This window comes from Vanrija pseudolonga, chromosome 6 (assembly GCF_020906515.1).
Source record: "Vanrija pseudolonga chromosome 6, complete sequence".
Lineage (NCBI taxonomy): Eukaryota > Fungi > Basidiomycota > Tremellomycetes > Trichosporonales > Trichosporonaceae > Vanrija > Vanrija pseudolonga.
The window spans coordinates 1765777-1785371 of NC_085854.1; the positions used below are offsets into that span (position 1 = coordinate 1765777).

Below are 19595 nucleotides of genomic sequence, written 5' to 3' on the forward strand. Positions count from 1 at the left end.
TTGTCAGTGTCTCCATCATCAGTATCCGCCCCCTCATGTAAGCATTATCCCATTCCCGGTCCGTACAAGGCAGTCCCAGCCCGTCCGCAACTCTTTCAATCTCGATGCATTTTTCCAGAGCTGCTTTGCAAGTTTGACATGCTCACAGTCCCCTTTATACCCCCCATGGTGCTAGAGACCGAATCTAAGACAATCGGTATCTATACTACCACTCTCGGCGTTCGTTTCGCGCTTAAGCGCCAACGAAGCTGGCAACGTTGGCCTCGATGACCTGCTTCATCTCAGCCTCGATCTCCTTGGTGAGGACACCGCCCGAGAGCTTCTCGAGGAGAGCCTGGTGCTGCGACTTGAGCTCCTCGGTGAACTCCTTCTCCCAAGCAGTGATCTTGTCGGTGGGGACCTTGTCAAGGAGACCGTTGACACCGGCGTAGACGAGGGGAGCAATGATCTCGGTGGGCATGGGCGAGTACTGGGGCTGCTTGAGGAGCTCAGTAAGACGGGCACCACGGTTAAGGAGGTAGCGGGTCGAGGCGTCAAGGTCCGAGCCGAACTGGGCGAAGGCGGCGACCTCACGGTACTGGGCGAGGTAGAGCTTGAGCGAACCGGCAACCGACTTCATGAGCTTGGTCTGGGCGGCCGAACCGACACGCGAGACCGAGAGACCGACGTTGATAGCGGGGCGGATACCCTTGAAGAAGAGCTCAGCCTCGAGGAAGATCTGGCCGTCGGTAATCGAAATGACGTTGGTAGGAATGTAGGCCGAGACGTCACCACCCTGGGTCTCAATGATGGGGAGGGCAGTGAGCGAACCACCGCCGTACTTCTCGTTCATCTTGGCGGCACGCTCAAGGAGACGCGAGTGGAGGTAGAAGACGTCACCGGGGTAAGCCTCACGACCGGGGGGACGACGGAGAAGAAGCGACATCTGACGGTAGGCAACGGCCTGCTTGGAAAGGTCATCGTAGATGATGAGGGCGTGCTTGCCGTTGTCACGGAACCACTCGCCCATGGCGCAGCCCGAGAAGGGAGCGAGGTACTGGAGAGGGGCGGCCTCCGAGGCGGTGGCGGCGACAATGATGGTGTACTTCATGGCGTCGTTCTCCTCGAGGGTCTTGACGAGCTGGGCAACAGTCGAACGCTTCTGGCCAACGGCGACGTAGACACAGTAGAGCTTCTTCTTGTCGTCGGCACCGTCGTTCCACTTCTTCTGGTTGAGGATGGTGTCGATGGCGACGGCCGACTTGCCGGTCTGACGGTCACCAATGATAAGCTCACGCTGGCCACGGCCAATGGGGACGAGCGAGTCGACCGACTTGAGGCCAGTCTGCATGGGCTCGTGGACCGAGCGACGGGGGAGAATGCCGGGGGCCTTGAGCTGAGCCTTGGAGCGGAGCTTGGCGTTGATGGGGCCCTTGCCGTCAATGGGGTTGCCGAGAGCGTCAACGACACGGCCGAGGAGCTCGGGGCCGACGGGAACGTCGACAATCTCGCCGGTACGCTTGACAGTGTCACCCTCCTTGATGAGACGGTCGTTACCGAAGATGGTAACACCGACGTTGTCGGCCTCGAGGTTAAGAGCCATGCCGCGGATACCCGACGAGAACTCAACCATCTCCTCGGCCTGGACGTTGCGGAGGCCGTAGACACGGGCGATACCGTCACCAATGGCTGGGGTATGGTGTCAGGAACGTGTTTAAAACACTATGTACAATATACTCACTGAGGACACGGCCAGTCTCCTGGACGTCACCGCCGACCGAGGTGCCAGCGATGCGCGACTCGAGGATCGACGAGACCTCGGAAGCGGCTATTTACATGCAGTAGAAATGGGTGGTGATTGATGATGATGAATGGTGGTGGTGGTGGCAGGGGTAGTAACGGAAGGGATTGGCGGCGTGGCAGATAATTGGCCGGTTGGTGGAGGGTCGGATTTGAAGGGTCGGGGTACGTCGGCAATGCGATGGAAGCGTAGAAAACGAACGGGGCACATCCAGGTCAGCTCGCCGAGTCACGTCCAACACGTCTAGAGGTCGTATACTACGTACCAGGCTTGGCAGTGGCGTAGGTGCGGGCCGCAACGCGGGTGCGGGTCTGATATGGGTGTCAGTAAAAGGGCGACGGAGGTTGGGGGGAGCGGAGCTTGGCGCGGCGCCGCGCGCGCGCGGGGCAATGGACAGCTGGCATGCGTTGACGTTGCAGTTGGACATGATGGAGGGCGTACCCCGTCTGTCGATGCAGTGATGAGCTCGTAGAGGTTCCAACGAGTGTTGGTGTAGGAATGAGATGGTGATTCTCGATGTCCCTTCCTCTCGGGTGTGTCTTTGCTTTTTGCCCTTGCCCCAAGCTGTCCATTGCCGTAGTTGGTGCGCGCGGCGTGCATGCGCACGACAGATAGACTCACGGCCGCGCGGATCGAGTTCCGGAAGGCGGACTGCATTGTGAGCGGTGTTTTAGAGAGTGTGGGGGGGAGGGAGAAGGGGGGAGGTGGAGAGTGGTCGAAGGTGAAGAGAAGGTGAAGTGGTTGGTGCTGGGCAGGCGTGGGCGGGCGCGGACGGACAGACGGGGCGGATGCTGTCAGGCTGGGGATGAACTCAGGCATCCGTTCACCGTACGCTGGGTCGGAGGGCATCGCACCAACCATCGGAGAATCAGGGACGGAGTTATCGCAATATGTGGCACATTCGTCATTCACCTCTTTTGTGCAAGTATAATGTGCAGAGTGTATGAGATGCATTCAACGAGGCTGCAACACTCTTGCTGGCAACGAAAGAGCATGTAGGATAGAAAAGGAGAGAAGGTAGAACGAGAAGCCCAGGTGCTCGAGGTGGTCATTGTTCTACACGTCGTTCAAAGGAAGGCAACACTGGGCAACGGCGCAGCGTGGCGCACTAGCCTGTTCCTCCTGCATCGCGGTTGACTACCAATCCAAGAAGGCAACAGGGCGGAGCAGATTCCAACGTCCGAAGGTCTGACGGTGGACATAGTGTACAACATTGTGCATGCATAGAGTAGTTGGCTGTGAGGGACAGGAAGATACTCGCGCAATGGCCCTTGTAAGTTCCCCGCGTTGTGGTGCCACTCGCCATGGGCCACCCTGCTCCGCGACTATTGGTCCATGTTGCATCACTTGGCGGCGTTCGCGTCCACAGAGGCGGAGGCGCTTCTTCACGAGGGCATGCTGACAGACGAGCGTTAGACGCGGTGCAGGAGCGCGAACGAGTGCAGCGCGCCCAGCGGTCGCATGGCACCGAGATGGCAGACAGCAGCTCCATGTCTGCAGCCCTGTAGCCCTCCTACTGCTGCTCCAGACGCACCCAAGACACGCAACCCATCAAGCATATACACACATGAAATACCTGCATGACTAACAACTGTACGGAGCGGAACGAGCCTGCGCACACACCGACCCGGCCGGCATGGTGACCGACCGGGAGCGTGCGAGTCAGAATGCCCCTTTCACTCTCCCCGAGAAGGGAAGGGTGTACGCTTTGGGAGGTCCGCGAGGGCTATGCGTACACCAGCATGTCCGGTAGTTGACACCGGACGCTCGGGGCGTGGGAGGATAGTAGGAGGAGGGAGGTTGAGGGAAGGAGGAAGGGAAGGAGGCGGCGAGCTGCCGAAGCAGCAGCCAACCTGCCACCAAAACCAATGAGGAAGCCGTCAAGTAGCTCACAGCCAACGACCACGTCGAGCAAGTCATAGCCCCATGCCATGCAGCCGTCGCCCGGCCGCGAGCCTAGGCGACAGCGAGCCCAGGCGACAGCGCGAACCACAAAGCCTCAGAGCCAAAGAATCTCAAACCCTGTTCATGAGCTACGTCTGGGCCCGTCAGCGGTTGTCGTGAAACAGTGGAGTAACCGCGACGAGGCAGGTGCCCTCGCCTCAAGCACTTACAGTTACAACAATTCCAAGTCGAGCAAAGATGATGGAAAAGAACGAGGAACACCAATGCACCGCGTTAAGTATCCCCAGTTTCGGCTCGACGAAAGCAGCCAGAGCCAGCGCGGGACCTTTTGTCTGTTCAACATTTTGCTCCCGCCCGGCTCACCCCGCCCAGCCGAGAGATGGATCAGAAAGTCGGAAACCGACATCTGGCCGTCATTCAGTACACAAAACCACGACCATGAGCCGCCCAGCAGTGACAAGGGGTGAGTTGTGGCCTGGGAACAAAGCTGACGGCAGCCCTCGGCGCCGCGCGCACCCTCGCGACGGCGGCCCCGGCCTCTACCTCCGCCTTCGGCGCCCTGCCGCCGCTCCTTCCTGCTGCGTCCGCCTCGGCGCCGCTGCCAACCTCGACTCCGCAGGCGCTCACGCTCCTCCGCGAGTCGACGACGCCCAGCACCGGCATCTACCTCCGCGCGCGTCTCCACAGCCGCACGTACCTCCTCCACCCGCGCGACGTGCTCACCGTCCCGACACTCAAGCCCGTCCAGGCGCCCGGCACGACGCTCGCCCTCACGCGTATCCTCGAGGTCGGGAGCCGCGAGTTCGCCATCAAGGCCGAGGCGGCGAACGGGCGCGAGCTGCGCAAGGCGCTCCCCCGCGGCACGGTGCCGCAGTTCGAGACGCTGCCCCCCTGGGTCGCGAGCTGCGAGCTTACGGTGCTTGAGCACACCAAGTCCCCGCTCACGCACACCCTGTTGAAGAAGCGCAGGAAGGGATACCGCAAGACGATCCAGAACAAGCAGGGCTGGACACGGCTGCGTGTCGGTGACATTATCCTCGGTGACGGCGTTGCGCCCGTCGAGGCGGCGGTCGAGGAGGCGGCGGCGGCGGCCAAGACGGCGGCTTAGATAGCACACTGCATATGTACGGATTGCATGGTGGAGTCGCTGATGCTGATGCTAATGCTCACAACCCTCTGCCCTGCTCTTGAAAGACAGACATACATCACTGTACAGGTAACTAGCGAGAGACAAGTCGCACCGCGCCTATCCCGAGGCGCGGCCATGAGTACGCTTGGCATTGCCAGCTGGCGTCGTGTTCACCTTTGTGGCAAAGCGCAGTGAGCACACAGTTTCGCCCAGGTGAGCGTTCAGCGGCGAGAGGTTGCAGAACATGAGCGTTTTGCTGGAGCCTGTGTGGGTTAGAAGTGTCTGGGCGGCTTGGCACCCACCAGACAGGCTCGTCTGCAGCAGCCTTGTGAGCGTCGAGTTGCGGTACGGCACATGGCCACCCTGCTGTCCCTGCCCTAGAGCGCCAATAACGTCGGCAAGCGCAGAAAGCGACTTGTTGATGTTGATCGTCTCCTTTAACCTGTCCTTGTTGGCACCTGCGCCAGACGACGCAAGGCGTTCACTGCCAGCAAGATCGACTGTAGCGGTTAGACGAGCCCTCGGCATGAGTCAACCACACATACCAAGATTCAGGATGCCCGAGCACTCTTCCCCTGTTAATGGGTTGGACCCCTTGACCTTGAGACTGAACACCGAGTGTGATCGCGACGAACGCTCATTCATAAGCGTCGCCGCCACAGCTCGTCTCGACCGCGCACGCTCAAGCAGGATGGACACCTGTCTGGCGTTGCTGAGTGGCACTGTAACGTCAGCTATACACCCGCACCGCGACCATCCACTTACAGCTGACAACATCCGTCACAGTCATGACATTGTCCTTGTCAATCTTGATCTCGTGCTTCTTGCTGTCAAACTGGCCGCTGCCAAGGAGGTCGTTGATCTTGCGAGTTAACACTGCCCGTCCGCGACTGCGCCCAACTCACAACCTCGTTGTAGACCTCGAGGAATGTACCCTCCATCTGGTACTTCCATCCGCGGTCCTTGAGCTGGCTGCTGACAGCAAAGATCATGTCGATGGCGCGCGGAATCATGCCCGCGTTATCCCCCTCGCCACCTTCCATCGTCCACGACTTGCCCGAGCCAGTCTGGCCATAGGCGAAGATGCAAACCTGATGGGTCAGTTCCTTCAAAGTCGAGCCACCCACATTGTAACCATCAAGAACACTCTGAGCAAGCATCATTATTTCCGCAAACACCTCCTTCTGCCCATCCTTGGGCTGGAAGACCTGGTCAAACTGGAAGGTCAAGACCTGCTCGCGCTCCTTGCCCGTAGCAGACTCGGAACGAGTCGTGACGGTGAGGTGCGACTGGCCAGTCTCCTGCGCCAGACGTTCATCACCGTACGCAATCTGCGCAAGGCCCTCAGGAGAGTTCTGCTCGTGCGCTGAGAAGGGTTAGAGACAGCCATACACGCTGACTCACGCAAGGCTGGGCGTACACGCGCGAAGACACGAATGTTGCCCTTGAGTTCCTGCACCTGGTTGTGAAGCTTGCGGCGGATCGTCTCGGCGTTGCGAAGCTCCTCCTCCACCGCCGCCACTTTGCGGTCACATTCCGCCTGTGCGTCTAGGATGCGTTGAGCTGCCTCGTCCTCTCCTTGAATGACCTTGTCGCGGGCGACTTTTAGCTCAGCTTGCATGGCAGAAACAGCCAGAGCACCGCGCTCCACCTCGCCCTGGAGGGCCGAGTTGTGCGCCTGGCTTGCAGAGAGCTGAGCTGAAAGAGTCATGTGCTTGTCCTGTTCTGCTGCCTGCGCTTGCTGACAGGTCAGAAAGGACACGTTACTGTGGACCTACGCGGAGTTTCCGGACAATCTCACGCTCCTGGATGAGCTCGTCACGGCCCTGCTGCATCTCCTCCTCGAGGTTGCGGTTGGCCCTTTCCTTCTGCTCAAGCTGGCGTTGAAGGTCGGCAGTCTCTCGAGCGTGGACGAGTCGTAGCGAGGCGAGCTCTTCGGAAGCCTCCGACAGCTTCTTCCTCGTGTCGCGCTCGTCTTGGGTGACGGCAGCGAGCATACTGAGCGTGCTGGATTGTGTCGCTTCAAGGGAATTGACTGTGAGGTGAGTACGGAAACGGGCCAGACCACAAACCTCTTAATCTTCTGTGGATAACGTCAGCTATTGTTCCAATGTTCGCGCCTTGACCCACTCTGCTTCCATCATGTGGTTGAGAGACTCGAGAGAGACATGGTCCTGAGCCTGGGCGTGTCAGATGTTGGATCAACCAGGGGTCAGGAGATTCAACAAACCTTTGTCGGTCTGGTGGCCGCACCAGCCCCAACAGGCCGCCTTTGGGCAACGAGACGGCTCGGTCCAGCGGCATTCATTGGACGCCTTGTCGGTGCTGGGGCGGGCTTGGTAGAGCGAGCGGTGGTAGACGACGCTGATGACGATACAGAACTGCTGGCACTCGGAGGACGGCGGGCAGCTAACGCGCTGCTCTTTGTAGGCGCAGTGACCGACGACCGGGTGGAGGCGCGGGTCTCGGGTCTGGCGGTGGTTGTGCGCGGCGGTAACGTGCTGGCGGCCCTGGGTGCTGGTGCAAAGCTTGAGGCTCCGCGCTGGGGGGCCTTGATGTCCGACACGCCAGCGGATGGGCCGGAAACGACACGTTTGGCGGGCGGGGCAATCGGCGACGACAGGAACTTGCGCTTGTGGTCGCCCACCCCGGCCTTGCCAACCGCGCCGGTGACCTTTGTTGGCGTCTGCAGTCTCGGCAGCCGCGTCGGCGGGGGCTGGGATGTTAGCTGGGTCTACCTGATGAACAAGTCCGTCACCCACAATGTTCTCCTGCCCTTCTGACATGTTGGTTGGATGTAGTTGAATGTCAGCCAACGTCGATGAGCAGTGTTGTTGCTTTGTTGACATGCTCAACCGCGAATCCCCGCCTGGGTGGGTGGTGTTGGGTCCACTGAGAGGAAAAGCATCCGCGTCGAGGCCAAGTTGACTTCTGGATGCAACGTGGAAACCACGTGCCGTGACTAATGTCGTGTCAATATGCGCCATTAACACCCTTATCTAGTCTAGATTGTTATCACTTGGCAAGACAGGCTTTCATTGACTCGGTCTGAACAGCCAGACTGACTGGCAAAGGACGCAGCCGGAGTTGGCAGCCAGCAGCCAATGGAGCGAGCAAACCTCCATCGCGCCTCCCTCACCCTCCCATTGCATTCATATCCTCGGTGCCACCTCTTGGTCTTCTCCTCTTGTCGTACCAGAGGGTATCATTCCCCACTCTCTAGCAATGCTTCGCCGCATCTCAGCCATCTCCCGCCCTTCCGTGGCCCAGCTCGCCCGTCCTCAGGCTCGCGCCTTCTCAAAGACGGCGGCTCCGGCCGTCTCGGCCTCCAACATCCTCTTCGAGCTCGACTCGAAGAAGGTCGGCCATGAGATCCGCAAGCGTGCCCTCACCAACGCCGTCACCAGCCCCCGCGATGGCAGCATGGACCGCGTGAGTATAGTCACGCCCCCGCATCCGACTCCCGACTACCCGGCACACACTGCGGCGCTGCCCCTCGAAACACGCGCTTATAGCTGACGCTTCGCCCCACAGGACACCATTATCCGCCTCCTCTACTCTCTCGGCTCGCGTCAGGAGGTCGAGCGCTACCTCCGCATCTTCACCCAGTCGTCCAAGAACGCCAACGCCTCCGGTGTCCTTCCCGAGGCCAAGTTCGCCGTTCTCAAGTAGGTCGTGTGCCCTCCTTGGCGCCCCCTAGGCCCCGCCCCAGCTGACGCACTTTACAGGATCGGTGGTGCTATTCTGACCAACGAGCTCGACGACCTCGCCCTCTCCCTCTCGTTCCTTAACCGTCTTGGCCTCTACCCCGTCGTCCTCCACGGCGCTGGCCCCCAGCTGTGAGTCGTGGCACTTGGCGTGTCGGTGGCGTCGGCTAATCCCTCAGTAACGAGATCCTCGAGTCTGAGGGTGTTGTTCCCGACTACGAGGATGGCATCCGTATCACCGATGCGAAGACCCTCCAGATCGCTCGCGTACGTATTTCGTCGTCATTGTGTGCCATACCCCTTTGCTCATTCTTCTCAGCGTGTCTTCCTCCAGGAGAACCTCAAGCTCACCGCCGCCCTCGAGCGTCTCGGCACACGTGCCCGCCCCATCCCCACTGGTGTCTTCCATGCCGACTACCTTGACCGCGAGAAGTACGGCCTCGTCGGCAAGATCCACCGTGTCGACAAGGCGCCCATTGAGGCTGCTATCCGCGCCGGCTGCCTGCCCATCCTCACCTCGCTCGCCGAGACTGCCGATGGCCAGATGCTCAACGTCAACGCCGACGTTGCCGCTGGTGAGCTCGCCAAGGTCCTCGAGCCCATGAAGATTGTCTACCTCAACGAGAAGGGCGGTCTTTTCCACGGTGTCACCGGCAAGAAGCTTTCGGCCATCAACCTCGACGAGGAGTACGACGGCCTCATGAAGGAGTCTTGGGTCAAGTTTGGCACCAAGCTCAAGCTTCGTGAGATCAAGGAGCTCCTTGACACCCTCCCCCGCACTTCGTCGGTCGCCATCATCTCGACCAACATGCTCCAGAAGGAGCTGTTCACTGACGCCGGTGCCGGTACCCTCATCCGCCGCGGCTACAAGCTCTACAAGAAGCCCGCCACCGAGGCCGTTGGCTCGACCCAGCTCCGTCAGGCGTTCACCGAGCGTGACCCCGAGGTCATTGCCGGCCGCAAGTCGGTTGCCGAGATCTTCTCCGAGATGAAGAACACCCCCACCACCGTCTACGGTGACGAGCCCTTCGACGTTGTTGCCGTTGTCCAGCACCCCGAGGGCGAGACTGCTGTCATGACCCACTTCCTCCCCTCGCGCAACGGTGTCCTCAACAAGACTGTTGACAATGTTTTCGACTCGATCAAGAAGGACCACAAGCGTCTCTTCTGGACCGCCCAGGCCGACGACGAGAACCGCGCTTGGCACTTTGAGCGCGCCGACGGCAGCTTCACCCGCGCCGGCCGCAGCCTCTTCTGGTACGGTGTCCCCGACGTCAAGCAGGTTGAGAAGATTATCGAGGGGTTTGAGGCTACTGGTCGCATCGACCGCGTCTTCCTCCCCGTTGGCCCCAGCACTCCTCCCCACAGACTCGCTGGCTCGGCTCCCGCTGGTGCCCGCGCGTTCTCGACCGCTGCCCGTCCCTCGGTTTCCGCTGGCGCCCAGTCGTCTGGCCGCCGTGGCTACGCCACCGAGGTGCCCCGCAAGCGTGTTGCCTTGATTGGCGCCCGCGGCTACACTGGCCAGAACCTCGTCTCGCTCATCAACAGCCACCCCCACCTCGACCTCACCCACGTCTCGTCGCGCGAGCTCGCTGGCCTCCCCCTCAAGGACTACACCAAGTCCGAGGTGCGCTACTCGAACCTCTCCGCCGAGGACGTTGGCAAGATGGCCGAGAACAATGAGGTCGACGCTTGGGTCATGGCCCTCCCCAACGGTGTCTGCAAGCCCTTTGTCGACGCCATCGACAAGGCCGCCAAGAAGGGCGGCAAGAGCGTCATTGTCGACCTGAGCGCCGACTACCGCTTCGAGAACGACTGGACCTACGGCCTTCCGGGTGAGAGTGCACGCGCATGAGCGGCGCGGGAGAGATGGAGTAGCTACCTCTACTCCACAGCCCCGTGCTCGTGATATGCTAGATAATCAGGAGATGTGAAGCTAAATGAAATATTAGAGCTGTACGGCCGCGAGGAGGCTAAGACTTCGTCGCGCATCTCGAACCCCGGCTGCTACGCGACCAACACTCAGCTTCTCCTTGCCCCTCTCCTGCCCTTCATTGACCAGACTCAGGCGCCAACAGTGTTTGGCGTGTCTGGTTTCTCGGGTGCGGGAACCAAGAGCGGCGAGAAGGACGCCGAGGGCCGTCCCAAGACTGTCCCCAAGATTGTGCGTTGCGTTTCGGACACGTTCTCGTTCTCCACTGACGTATGCCCCAGAGCGCCGAGGACCTCAAGGGCGGTGTTCGCCCCTACGCGCTCACGGACCACATCCACGAGCGCGAGTCGTCGACGCACCTGCGCCAGCTGCTCCCCCAGCCCTCCGACTTCCAGCTGTCCTTCATCCCCAACGTCGCCCCCTGGTTCTCGGGCATCATCTCGGTGCTCAACGCGCCGCTCGCCAAGTCGATGCGCGCGTCCGACGTCGTCGAGCTCTACGAGCAGAAGTACGCCGGCGAGCCCCTCATCCAGATCCTCAAGGGCGTCCCCGACGTCACCGAGGTCGAGGGCAAGCACGGCTGGCGCGTCGGCGGCGTCCAGGTCCACTCTAGCGGCAAGCGTGTTGTCGTCGTCGGCGCCCTCGACAACCTCCTCAAGGGAGCGGCCACCCAGTGCCTTCAGAACCTCAACCTCGCCCTCGGCTACGACGAGCTCGACGGCGTGCCCAAGGACCGCCTCTAATCGCTCATCATTGTAGCGTCGCACATCATGTATTGCATGGCTATTGAGAGTGTGTGTGTGGAGTGGAGGGTCAAGCTACTGGCCAGCTGCCTTGAGAATCTTGTTGCGACTTTTGTGCAGGTTGTAGAGGAAGCATCGCTGCACAGATACAGCAAACGCAAGGGGTGATATCTGCCAGTAAAGCGTGCTGCCGTCAGGACCTTTGAATCGGCGCTTGGAGAGTGGAGATTTCTCTGTGGGTGGGGGTACGATACAGACGAGGCGGTTATAGTCGACACCACCTTCGCGCTGAAACTCCTCGTCACTGAGTCGGGACCTTGGGAGTCAGCGTGCTCTCTGTCTGAGACTTACATTCCAGCAGATTCGAGGAGGCGCAGGAACCGTCCAAGCCAATCGTCAGAAAGAGGACAGGAGACTCGACAACCGCTGAGAAAGCGCTGAGTGCACACCTGGCGCAAAGCTGGGTGGGGAAACTGCCGGCGTTTAGCGCCGCCAGGATCCAGCAGAGCTTCGAAAGCGGCGCGATAGCCCTCCATCTGTTCTGGGACAGAGTTTTTGACGTTCCTGGCAGCGTCGAGGTATGGCTTGAGTAGAGGGTGCACCTCCTTGAGCCATTCAGCCGTGACGCGACAGTGTGTTGTGTCCTGGGCGGCACTATAGCGCCTGAGCGTGATAGTTGGTGTGGGATCAGTGGTGGGGGCGGGTGAACCTGGGGTGGATGCTTGCGCGCTGGAAGGTGCGGTCTGCTGTTCGGTCGTCCGAGGTGCTCCTGGAGTTGTGGCTGCCAGACCCCCTCGGTCCCCACCAACGGTGCCGGGGGGCCTGATGGGTGGCCTGAGAGTTGATGGCTGCGTGGACGCCGACTTATCACGGGCGTTGGCCCAGGTGAGTGGGACAGGCTCGTCGTCCGAGTCACTCGCGTCTGAGCTGTCACTCGAGTTGGGGTGGGAACTCGAGTCGGAGGTGGCACTCGAGTTGGAGGTGGCACTCGAGTCGGAGCTTGTGATCGATGGCGAGCGCCAGCGCTTCTTACCACGGACGGGAAGCTGAGCGTCCGTCCCCGAGGGCTTGGAGTGGCTAGTCAACGCGGGGTTTGGCACCTCGAACTTGGACGCGGCATGAAGATCCTTGGGGCCGCGGACTTGGGGCGTGGACTGCTGCTCACGGAACCGAGTGGGCTGGGCTGGCGCTGGGCGTGTGTGGGAGTGTGGAGCCGGAGGAAGAGCGGGTGGTGGGGAAGGCGACGGTTCGACCTTGATGGCTGCATGCCGCTGCTTAGGAGCTCTGTATGGCTCGGGCTGAGGTGGTGCGGAGGACGATGGCACTCGTGACGACGACGGCTCGACGGCGTCGCGGATCGGCTGGGAGCCTCGCCTGGACGGTGGTGGCGGCGGTGACCGTGGTTCGATCTTGACGCTCGCACCGCCGCGTGACTCACGCCTCGATGACGACCGCGCGGGGGAAGGAGACGAGTCGATGACCATGTGGACTCGTGGCTCGGCCTCATCCTCAGCTCCCGAGTCGACATCCATATCCGACTCAGACTCGTCACTCGAGCTAGGAGCACGCAGGGTTCGTGCGGCCTTCTTGCGCCGCTTGGCCTGGGGCTCGATCGTCGCCGCACGGGGCGGCGGCAGCTCGGCGTCAGCGGTGTCGCCGCGCACGAGGTCGAGTAGGAGGAAGTAGTACGGATACACCTTGAGAAACACCTCTGGGCGTCAGCTGCGGCGTTGGGCTACACGCACTCATGTCCCGCGGCACGTCGGCGGCCGTCTTCCACGCGCGGTCGGCGCCGTTCTTCTCGTAGTAGTTCTCCCCGTCGCGCCTCTTGAGGCGGTCACGCAGGCTGTCGTCAGCGGCGTTGAGCATTCTCGACCACGCACCTAGCGAGGAGACTGCGCACGGGGTTATGCGTCGCGCTCGTCCACTTCGCCGTAGCCTTCCACGCGCCGCCCGCGCGCGCGACGAGGCCGGCACGCTCGGCCCCGCGCATCCACAGCTCGTTGCCGAGCAGCTCGATACACAGGTCGCGTTCCGCCTTCCACCGGTGCACTAGGCGCGTGCCGTCGACGGGGAAGAAGTGCAGCGTGTACCGCTGGTTCTGGGCGATGGCTTGCAATGCGCGCTGGGTCGCGCGCGCGTCCCACCTTGGCTGGGTAAGCTGGAGTCGGGGGAGGTGGTGCCGCCGACTCACGTGTACCGCACGCCGCTGTGTTGTGTCTCCATTGTTATGGAGTGGTGGGGAAGTGGAGGGAGAGTACAAGATGATGTTGGGTGTTGTGAGGTTTGGTGTCTTTGAGAGTGACGGATCGGCGCGGGGCGTGTGTGTGTGGTGTGTGTGCGTGTGAGTGGGTTGCTGGACGCCGAGTGGCACTGGGCCATGGTGGGTGACCAGAGGTGCCACATTCAACTCCGACCTCCGCCGACTGCTCCACGGCGCGATGCATGCGACTCGTGTCTTCGCATACATGGTTATAGCTATAGCTACTGCCTCTACACATATCTGTCACACGCCACTCAAGGTACAAGATACAAGTGACGGCTTACTGAGTGGCGAGGGTTGTATACATGGCGGCGGCCTACATGGCGACCAAGGCCTCACGGCCCTCCTTGAGGCGAATCTCGCGAATGTTGTGGAGAAAAGTGTATTGCACAATCGTCATAAAGCTGAGGGGCGAAAGCTCCCAGCAAATGTACTCGCCGCCGTCAATGCTGCGAACCGGTCGCTTGAGATACGGTTGTCCGTATGGGGGAGCGACAAGACGGACGCGACGCTTGTAGTCGGCGCCCCTGTAGCTCTCGAGCTCGGCCTCATTGAGGCGTGACCTTGACATCAGCAGACGTATACAGGGCTTCAGACTTACACGCCGGCAGTTTCCAGGAGAAGCAGAAGCTGGTTCACCAAGCTGTCGGCGAGAGGACAGTAGACGTGACATCCCCTAAGAAAGGGTGCCGTGCAGACCTGACGAATGGCAGGATCGGAGAACTGCCGGCCTTTGATACCTTGGGGGTCTAGAAGTTCTTGGAACATGGCGAGATAGGCTTCCAGCTGGGCTGAAGGAGAAGTCGGCTGTCGCACGCCCATTATCGTCTGGAGAGACTGTTGAACCGACGGCTCGGAAAGCATCAGCCATTGGACTGTGTCGCCGATGACGTACGTCTTTTGGGTTGCATTGAAAGGCTTCAGCGAGGTGGCCGTAGTCGCATCTCCTGTCCTGGGTATAGGTGCGCTTGGTGCTGGAGGGGGTGCCACCGTTGCGGGATTGCCTTCGGCTGCTGCTCTAATGTGTGCCGCCGGCGTTGGAGTGCCTTGCAATGGCGGCTGCCGCTGACTGAGTTCGGCGGAAGGTGAAGCCTGCTTGACGTCGGTAGTCCGCTCAGCTGGCGCTGGCAGACTCGCACGCTGTGGTGCGACAAGGGTGTACGGCGGCGGTGGGTAGTTGATGATAGCCTGGGTAATGATCGCCTGGGGCTGGGGCGCTGGAACAATGTGGCGAGGAGGTGCAACGGAGCGAGGAGGTGCAACGGAGCGAGGAGGGGCAATAGGAGTAGTAGGGGGTTTCACAGGCGGCTGCTTAATGGACCGGGGGTAAGAGTTTGCCCAGGACGACGGCAGAGACTCGTGGTTCGACTCCGTGTCCAACCTGCTTCTCGAGTTGGACTGGGTGGTCGACGCCGAGCCTGAGATGGACGGGGAGCACGGGCGCTTTGTGCCGCGACCCAGTGACAGGTTCTCCATTGCCGACAGTGGCGTCTTGGGACTGTTCATCGGCGTGGTATCCGCCGGTGCGAGCTTGACGGGGAGGGGCGGAGGGCGCACAGCGGTGGAGCGGCGCCGAGGTATGGGTGGTGTGAGAGAGGCTGAGGCCGGCGTCGACGGCTCTGCCTTGGGGATGGGGCCTTGCAGAACCAGGCGCTGGGGTCGAGAACGCCGCGGCGGCGGTGGAGAAGCTTGGGGCGAAGGCGAGGGCGAGGGTGAGGGTGACGCCTCAACCTCCAAGGGGAACTGTCGAGTCCCGCGCTGCTCCGTCCGAGGAAGTGTAGGCAGCCTCGAGGACGAGGGGGTAGGGAGCCTTGAGGACGAGGCTGGCGGTTGCGAGTTCAACGACATCGGCGGAGGCTTGGGCCTTGTAGCTTCGATGTGCCGCTTCTTATCCCTTCCTGAACTAGCGATCGCCTTGACCAAGGGCAGCGACTTCATACCCCCGACCGGGGCAGGGTGCACCGTCTTCTTCTCGCCATCCGACTCCTCGTCACTGGAGTAGACGACGTTCTGACGACGGCGCCGCTTTCTCGGCATGGACGGGCGGTCGTCGGCCTCCGCCTCATCTGACCCATCCGCCGCGGGCTCGGGCAGCTCGGCCTGCTCGGTGCCGGCCAGCTCGAGCAGGATGAAGTAATACGGGTACTCGGCGAGAAAGGCCCCTGGCGTCAGCAGTGTATGCATGCCTTTGGACATACGCTTCTTGTACGGCACGTCGGCTTCCTTCTTCCACGAGCGGAGGGCACCTTCTCTCTCGAAGTAGTTCTCTCCGTTCTCCCGGCGGAGGCGTTCGCGCAGTCTGCGCGCAGGGTCAGCGTCGGCAGCGCTCGTGCGGTGTCCCGCACACACACACTCACTTGAGGAGGAGGCTGCGCACGGGCGTGTACGTGCTGCTCGTCCAGTTGTCGGTAGCCCTCCACTTGCCGCCGACCTTGCTCACGAGGCCCAGGCGCGCCGCGTCCTTGAGCCACAGCGACCCGGCCAGAAGCCCAAGCGTGAGGTCGCGCTCTGCCTTCCACTTGTCGACGAGGTGCGCGCCGCCTGGGGGCGGGAAGAAGTGCACCCTGTAGCGTGGGGATGCGGCTATGGCTTGTAGCGCGCACAGGGTGTTGTGCGCCTCCCACCTTGGGGCGGCGTCAGTGAGTGTGGGGGCGGGGAGGGGATGGGCGCGCCGTGACGTACTTGTACCGCACTGTCTTGCGCTGGTCCATTGTAGTGCTTGTGGGTAGAGAGAAGAAGTGAGAGAGAAGAGGAAAACGGAAAAGTAGGGTGGGTTCTTGTGCACGGCGTGTGGTGGAGGTGTGAGGCGTCCTTTCTGCCTCGTGTACTTCCCAAGGATCGGCGCAAAGGTATGTGCGTGTTCACGGACGAGTGCGAGCCGCCGGTGGCACTCACTCTGAAAGTGGGGTGCAACACTGCCACACACACTATGCAATTGTCCCCAACGTGCCTCCGTCGGGCCACATTCTCAGTCATACCAGCCAGGACTCAAGCACAAATGTGTATGAATGCATGGAACTCAAAGGTACAGGCGCACAGTCTTCGCGCATTTCCGTATGCTCGCCCTCCTTCACGTCGCACTACACGCCTTCGGCGCGCAGCTTGTTCACCAGACACAAAAAGTTGGTCTCAATGACCAACATGAACGACAGGGGCGACATCTCCCAGTACTTGACGTTCCCACGAGCATCGAGGACCTTGTGCTTGAGGAGAGGGTCGTGCTCCGGCGCGGCCTTTAGTAGGATGAGGCGGTTGTCCTTGCCCAGCTGGCTCTGGAACTGCTTCTCGCTCAGGCGGGTCCTGCCGGTGTCAGTGGCCTCCCACCTTCAGCGCACTTACATGCCTGCAGACTCGCCCAGAAGGAGGAGACGCCGCGTCAGCTGACCCTCGATCGGAGAGTACACCTGTGACCCCTGCATGAACTTGCTCGTACACGCCCTGCGAAGAACCCCTTCGGCCCAGACGCGGTGCTTGGTACCGCGAGGATCAAGCAGGTCTTCATAAGCTTTGAGGAGCTCGTTGAGCCGGCGAGAGCCCGCCATCTTGGCGCGTCTGGCCGCGAGCAGGGGCTTCTTGAGAGTCGGCTCGGCTTCCATGAGCCAGGTGACGACTGGCCAGTAGTTCTTGAGCGTGATGGTGGGCGAGAACCATTTGAGGGAGATGGGGTTGGCGGCGTCATTTGGGATGGTTACCGTTTGTTTGGCCTTCTTCCTGGTTCGGGGGCGCTTCGGTTTAGGTTGAACCTCCGAGCTCTCGTCGAAGCGTTGATGGACTGGCTCGGGCTCGGGTTCGCTCGGCGGGTCAAAGTCGATAAAGGAGCTCGTCGGGCTGAATGAGCGAGGGCGGGCTTTGCGGGTGGAGCGGGCATGATCCGACGAATACATGTCCATGTCGACAGAGACACGTCGGTTCGAGGAGCCTTGGGGAGCCTTCGTGATGCGGACGGGTTGGCTGGCTTGGTTGTGTCCTCATCCCCACTATCGTCGATGTCGTCCGAAGAGTCAGATGAGCTGCTCGAGATGGTGTAGATCGAGACAGTCTCCTGTTTCACCGCAGGAGACGAGGGTGGCGGCTCACGACTGAAGTCGAGCGGCGCCGACCACCTAGGACGCGGAGGCGGAGCGGGCTCGTCGCTCGAAGATGACGACGTGCTAGCACTCGACGTGGAAGGCGATCGTGCGCGCTTCCGGCTCGGGACAGGCACTACCGTAGGAGGAAGCTTGTCGACCCTGGCCGGTCTTGAAGGAGAAAAGATGTCAATGCCGGGCTTGACATCGAGCGGCTTCGGCCCCTCCGGCCATAATCGACGCGGAGGCGCAGGATCCTCGGCAGCAGACGACTCGCTGGCGCTCGACGTGGATGGCGAGCGCCCATAACTCTTTGGTCCTAAGCTCGAGCGGCGCAGTTGATCGTCGACATATGACAAGGACTTTGTAAAAGCCTCCTTGGACGGGTGGTCCATTGTCGGGGTGGAGGTGAGGGCGGGTGAGGATGACGGCTCGCGCTTGGGTGCTGTGGAGTCGGAGTGTAACTCGTCTTCCTCTTCCGACGAGGACGACTCTGATTCATTAGAAGGAGGGAGACGGGTGGATGGGCGTGACGGCGGGGGCGAGGAAAACGACCCGGAGTCGGAGTCGGACTCAACGAGCTCGGGTGACGACTCATGGCCTCGTGCACCGTCACGGCGGGTCATATTCTGGAGGCGGGGGTTAACGCGGCGCCTGGACGGCGGCTCGACTGTCGGTGCCCGAGGAGGCGGGAGGACCGGGCGAGCTTCCCCGCGCATGAGGTCGAGCAGGATAAAGTAGAATGGGTATAAGTCGAGGAAGGCCTCTGGGTGTGAGTGCACGTCGGGGGTGTCTGTCACTCACTCATGGACTTGGGGACGTCCCGCTTCGACTTCCAGCTGCGCTTGGCGCCGGCCTTCTCGAAGTAGTTCTTCCCGCTGTCGTCTGGCGTCATCTGGCGCCTGAGTCTGATGATGTCAGCTCAGGAGCTACGCTGTCACTCACGTAGAGACGAGATTACGGACGGGGTTGGACACGGCGCTCGTCCACTTCGGCGTCGCCTTCCACACCGGCCCGTCCGGCGTGTCCTTCTCCTTAGTGACGAGCTTTGCGCGCTTCGCGGCCGCCATCCACATGACCTCGTTGCGGAGGATGTCGAGACACAGATCGCGTTCCGATTTCCACTTGTGCTTGAGGCGCGTGCCGCTCGCGGCTGAGGGGAAGAAGTGCTGCCGGTAGGTGGGGTTGTCGCGTATTGCCTCGAGGGCGTGGACCTTGTCGGCGGCTTTCCATCTGGGAGTGTGTGTGAGTATGGCAGAGGCGACCGATCAAGTCGTACACGTAGGTTACGTTGTTGCTCATTCTCCATATGTCCATTGTGGGTAATGATGGGATGTGCCGAGTTGGATGATGGGGTGGTGTGCCAGTGGATGTCGAGTTGGAGGGGCGTTGTTGGAGGCGCGACGCCCGTTTCTCTCAACTGATCGGAGCGAGGGGCGGCGGGGGACAGTGGGGTGGCAAAGCAACGAGTGTGAGTGGAGGTGACGGTGTTCCTCAGGAATAAGGCTGCGCCGGTGTGTGTGTGGCGCCGTTGTCCCAACCGCCGCAGCACACAGTGACGACGTCGAGCATATGTAGGTAAACTGCCACCAACTGACTCCAACTGACTCTGGAGCCCCGCATTCACCACGCGACGGCGTCCTTCTTAGTGAGTGTCGCGTCGCTACACGACTTTACGACCACCTTACGTCCGTGTCAAACTAGTCAGGTGATCGAGTCTTGTGGGATATGTATTGCAACGTAGGCGACGGGCCAAACCTCGCAACGGGGACCATGGTCCCGAGTAAGCATGCGGCACCATGGGTTTGTCACTGTTTCAGCTTTGCATTGCACAAGGTCATGATGGAAACGACACCCCACCTACCCCCTGCATGTTTACGTGTTGCAAGAGGGCCAAGAGGGGCGAGACCGACTGTGCCGTCGGTCGGGTCTATGCGACCAAGGAAGCTTCACGCGTCTGAGCTTGATGTGCGGAACGCGCCATGACGACGCTTGGGCGCTTTGCAGAGAAGAAGTTTTGCTCGTCTGTCTGGCGGGACCCAGCATTAAAGAGACTCTGAGACGCGAG

At 61.1% G+C, this 19595-nt stretch overlaps 7 protein-coding genes across 7 annotated transcripts; 2 read left to right on the forward strand and 5 right to left on the reverse strand.

Moving 5' to 3' along the window:
- Positions 1 to 90: 90 nt before the first annotated feature.
- On the reverse strand, positions 91 to 2543 carry atp-1 (ATP synthase subunit alpha, mitochondrial). Its single transcript, XM_062774999.1, has 4 exons — positions 2402 to 2543; positions 2046 to 2091; positions 1721 to 1807; positions 91 to 1668 (listed from the first exon to the last, which is right to left on the reverse strand). Exons 1-4 carry the CDS (start codon positions 2435 to 2437, stop codon positions 233 to 235), a joined length of 1605 nt encoding a protein of 534 aa, XP_062630983.1. The 5' UTR covers positions 2438 to 2543; the 3' UTR covers positions 91 to 232.
- A 1565-nt stretch (positions 2544 to 4108) lies between these two features.
- On the forward strand, positions 4109 to 4831 carry LOC62_06G008465 (uncharacterized protein). Its single transcript, XM_062775000.1, has 2 exons — positions 4109 to 4148; positions 4183 to 4831. Exons 1-2 carry the CDS (start codon positions 4124 to 4126, stop codon positions 4791 to 4793), a joined length of 636 nt encoding a protein of 211 aa, XP_062630984.1. The 5' UTR covers positions 4109 to 4123; the 3' UTR covers positions 4794 to 4831.
- Positions 4832 to 4895: 64 nt separating this feature from the next.
- klpA (Kinesin-like protein klpA) lies at positions 4896 to 7600 on the reverse strand (the record flags this gene model as incomplete). Its single annotated transcript, XM_062775001.1, has 11 exons — positions 4896 to 5077; positions 5117 to 5314; positions 5360 to 5536; positions 5580 to 5676; positions 5720 to 5905; positions 5942 to 6180; positions 6219 to 6546; positions 6593 to 6812; positions 6945 to 6994; positions 7045 to 7530; positions 7577 to 7600. 11 exons carry the CDS (start codon positions 7598 to 7600, stop codon positions 4932 to 4934), a joined length of 2151 nt encoding a protein of 716 aa, XP_062630985.1. The 3' UTR covers positions 4896 to 4931.
- A 363-nt stretch (positions 7601 to 7963) lies between these two features.
- Positions 7964 to 11238, forward strand: ARG5,6 (Protein ARG5,6, mitochondrial). The gene is made up of 7 exons (XM_062775002.1): positions 7964 to 8246; positions 8349 to 8482; positions 8543 to 8653; positions 8701 to 8788; positions 8841 to 10356; positions 10474 to 10685; positions 10736 to 11238. Exons 1-7 carry the CDS (start codon positions 8040 to 8042, stop codon positions 11195 to 11197), a joined length of 2730 nt encoding a protein of 909 aa, XP_062630986.1. The 5' UTR covers positions 7964 to 8039; the 3' UTR covers positions 11198 to 11238.
- On the reverse strand, positions 11232 to 13423 carry LOC62_06G008468 (uncharacterized protein; the record flags this gene model as incomplete). Its single annotated transcript, XM_062775003.1, has 7 exons — positions 11232 to 11513; positions 11647 to 11906; positions 12003 to 12386; positions 12636 to 12908; positions 12943 to 13043; positions 13081 to 13344; positions 13392 to 13423. The coding sequence occupies 7 exons, from the start codon at positions 13421 to 13423 to the stop codon at positions 11499 to 11501; spliced, it is 1329 nt and encodes a 442-aa protein (XP_062630987.1). The 3' UTR covers positions 11232 to 11498.
- Positions 13424 to 13776: 353 nt separating this feature from the next.
- On the reverse strand, positions 13777 to 16171 carry LOC62_06G008469 (uncharacterized protein; the record flags this gene model as incomplete). The annotated part of the gene is made up of 5 exons (XM_062775004.1): positions 13777 to 14023; positions 14062 to 15622; positions 15659 to 15759; positions 15818 to 16024; positions 16143 to 16171. 5 exons carry the CDS (start codon positions 16169 to 16171, stop codon positions 13777 to 13779), a joined length of 2145 nt encoding a protein of 714 aa, XP_062630988.1.
- Positions 16172 to 16540: 369 nt separating this feature from the next.
- Positions 16541 to 18844, reverse strand: LOC62_06G008470 (uncharacterized protein; the record flags this gene model as incomplete). Its single annotated transcript, XM_062775005.1, has 6 exons — positions 16541 to 16760; positions 16800 to 17415; positions 17439 to 18293; positions 18332 to 18429; positions 18473 to 18760; positions 18807 to 18844. 6 exons carry the CDS (start codon positions 18842 to 18844, stop codon positions 16541 to 16543), a joined length of 2115 nt encoding a protein of 704 aa, XP_062630989.1.
- Between the last annotated feature and the right edge of the window lie 751 nt (positions 18845 to 19595).

Excerpts from the sequence above, each read along its gene's own strand:
- LOC62_06G008465 (XM_062775000.1), top strand. The coding sequence starts at position 4,124 with ATGAGCCGCCCAGCAGTGACAAGGG. Across the intron at positions 4,149-4,182 it reads CCGCCCAGCAGTGACAAGGG|CCCTCGGCGCCGCGCGCACC; the intron begins GTGAGTTGTGGC and ends AGCTGACGGCAG.
- atp-1 (XM_062774999.1), bottom strand. The coding sequence starts at position 2,437 with ATGCAGTCCGCCTTCCGGAACTCGATCCGCGCGGCC. Across the intron at positions 2,092-2,401 it reads GGAACTCGATCCGCGCGGCC|ACCCGCACCCGCGTTGCGGC; the intron begins GTGAGTCTATCT and ends CACCCATATCAG. Across the intron at positions 1,669-1,720 it reads GGAGACTGGCCGTGTCCTCA|CCATTGGTGACGGTATCGCC; the intron begins GTGAGTATATTG and ends ACCATACCCCAG.